The 1,174-nt window shown below is 50.7% G+C and overlaps 1 protein-coding gene across 1 annotated transcript in view; it reads right to left on the reverse strand.

Moving 5' to 3' along the window:
* DUSP27 (dual specificity phosphatase 27 (putative)) overlaps positions 1-1,036 on the reverse strand; it is a 9,519-nt gene extending 8,483 nt beyond the window's left edge. The window contains exon 1 of the mRNA XM_008950280.1: positions 924-1,036. Coding sequence (XP_008948528.1) covers positions 924-1,036 — 113 coding nt within the window. The remainder of the gene's footprint in view (positions 1-923) is intronic.
* Between the last annotated feature and the right edge of the window lie 138 nt (positions 1,037-1,174).

Consider the following 1,174-nt stretch of genomic DNA (forward strand, 5'->3'; position numbering starts at 1 on the left):
AGGGGAAGGGGAAGGGGAAGGGGAAGGGGAAGGGGAAGGGGAAGGGAAGGCAGAAACTGGAGGGGTCCTTCTGTTAATTTTGAGTGACTGGTGAACATAGGAATTTACCAAGTTCAATACATAATTTTACTTTTACTCAGTGAACTTTCTAAACAATTTTTAAACACATGTAGTTAAATGAAGTAAGCAGTCTATCTTCATTTTTCTGCAGTGCTCCACAGAAACATTTCATAACCCTCCATTTGTTGAGGGCCACTGGGGCAGGTACTTTTCAAGCTCGATCCCTACTCCCTGCCTTCAGCTAAAGTGTAAAGAAAGCCCTGCAGAGCATCTTGCTTTAGGAAGAGTACAAAGGGATGTATTTTTCCTCGTATTAGGAGAAAACACATCTAATAATGCTTGTTTTGCTTGAGGTAACTCAATTTCTGCTTGCGCTGTGACAGCCTCCTATTCAGTGCTTGAAGTCTGTAGCCAAAGATGGCTCTGAACGAAACCCAAATCTGAAGACCCTCAGTCTTTCTGTGTCAGGAGAAGGCTAATATCAACATTTAAAAATCCACAGGTCCTTATAATGGACAGAAAGATGGGGCTGAATTTGAGAAGAGCTGAAATCCAGATCACAGATTTCAGCTTGGTGGGGGACACGAGAGGATGAGACAGAGAAGAGCAGATGATACCATGCCATATTAATGCTTTCTGCAATTTAGCCTCCTCATGCATGCAAAACACTCTCAGCGGGATGGATTAATTAGCACGGGAGTCCTGTCTCAGCAGCCTCTCTCCCTGCTTGCACACTAACCCCTGGGCTCCACGCTCCATCCAAGTGCCAGTGAGGGGAGGAGGCAGCGGAAGAAGAGGGAAGGCAACCTGATCTGCCACATGCTGCCAGCGCACGCCATGGCAGTGGCGGCAAGTGTACTCACCGGCTGGGTGAGGGGCTGCGGAGGTAGTGGGCCTGCACAGCCTTCACGTCCGATCCCTCATCCTCCTCGCTGGGCAACGCCTGCTCGCCATCCGAATCCCTGCCGCTGGCCATGGCAGCTGCGAGTGGACCATGGCAGAAGGGAGAGATGTCACAGAGTTCCGTGCGGAGCCGATCCCCTGGCCATGGGGCGGCGGTGGCGCAGAGGGTACAGCAGAAGGGGCTCCCACAAGCCTGTGAGGAGCCCTTTAT

The sequence above is a fragment of the Merops nubicus genome, unplaced genomic scaffold, assembly GCF_000691845.1.
Source record: "Merops nubicus isolate BGI_N331 unplaced genomic scaffold, ASM69184v1 scaffold7932, whole genome shotgun sequence".
NCBI classification, from domain to species: domain Eukaryota; kingdom Metazoa; phylum Chordata; class Aves; order Coraciiformes; family Meropidae; genus Merops; species Merops nubicus.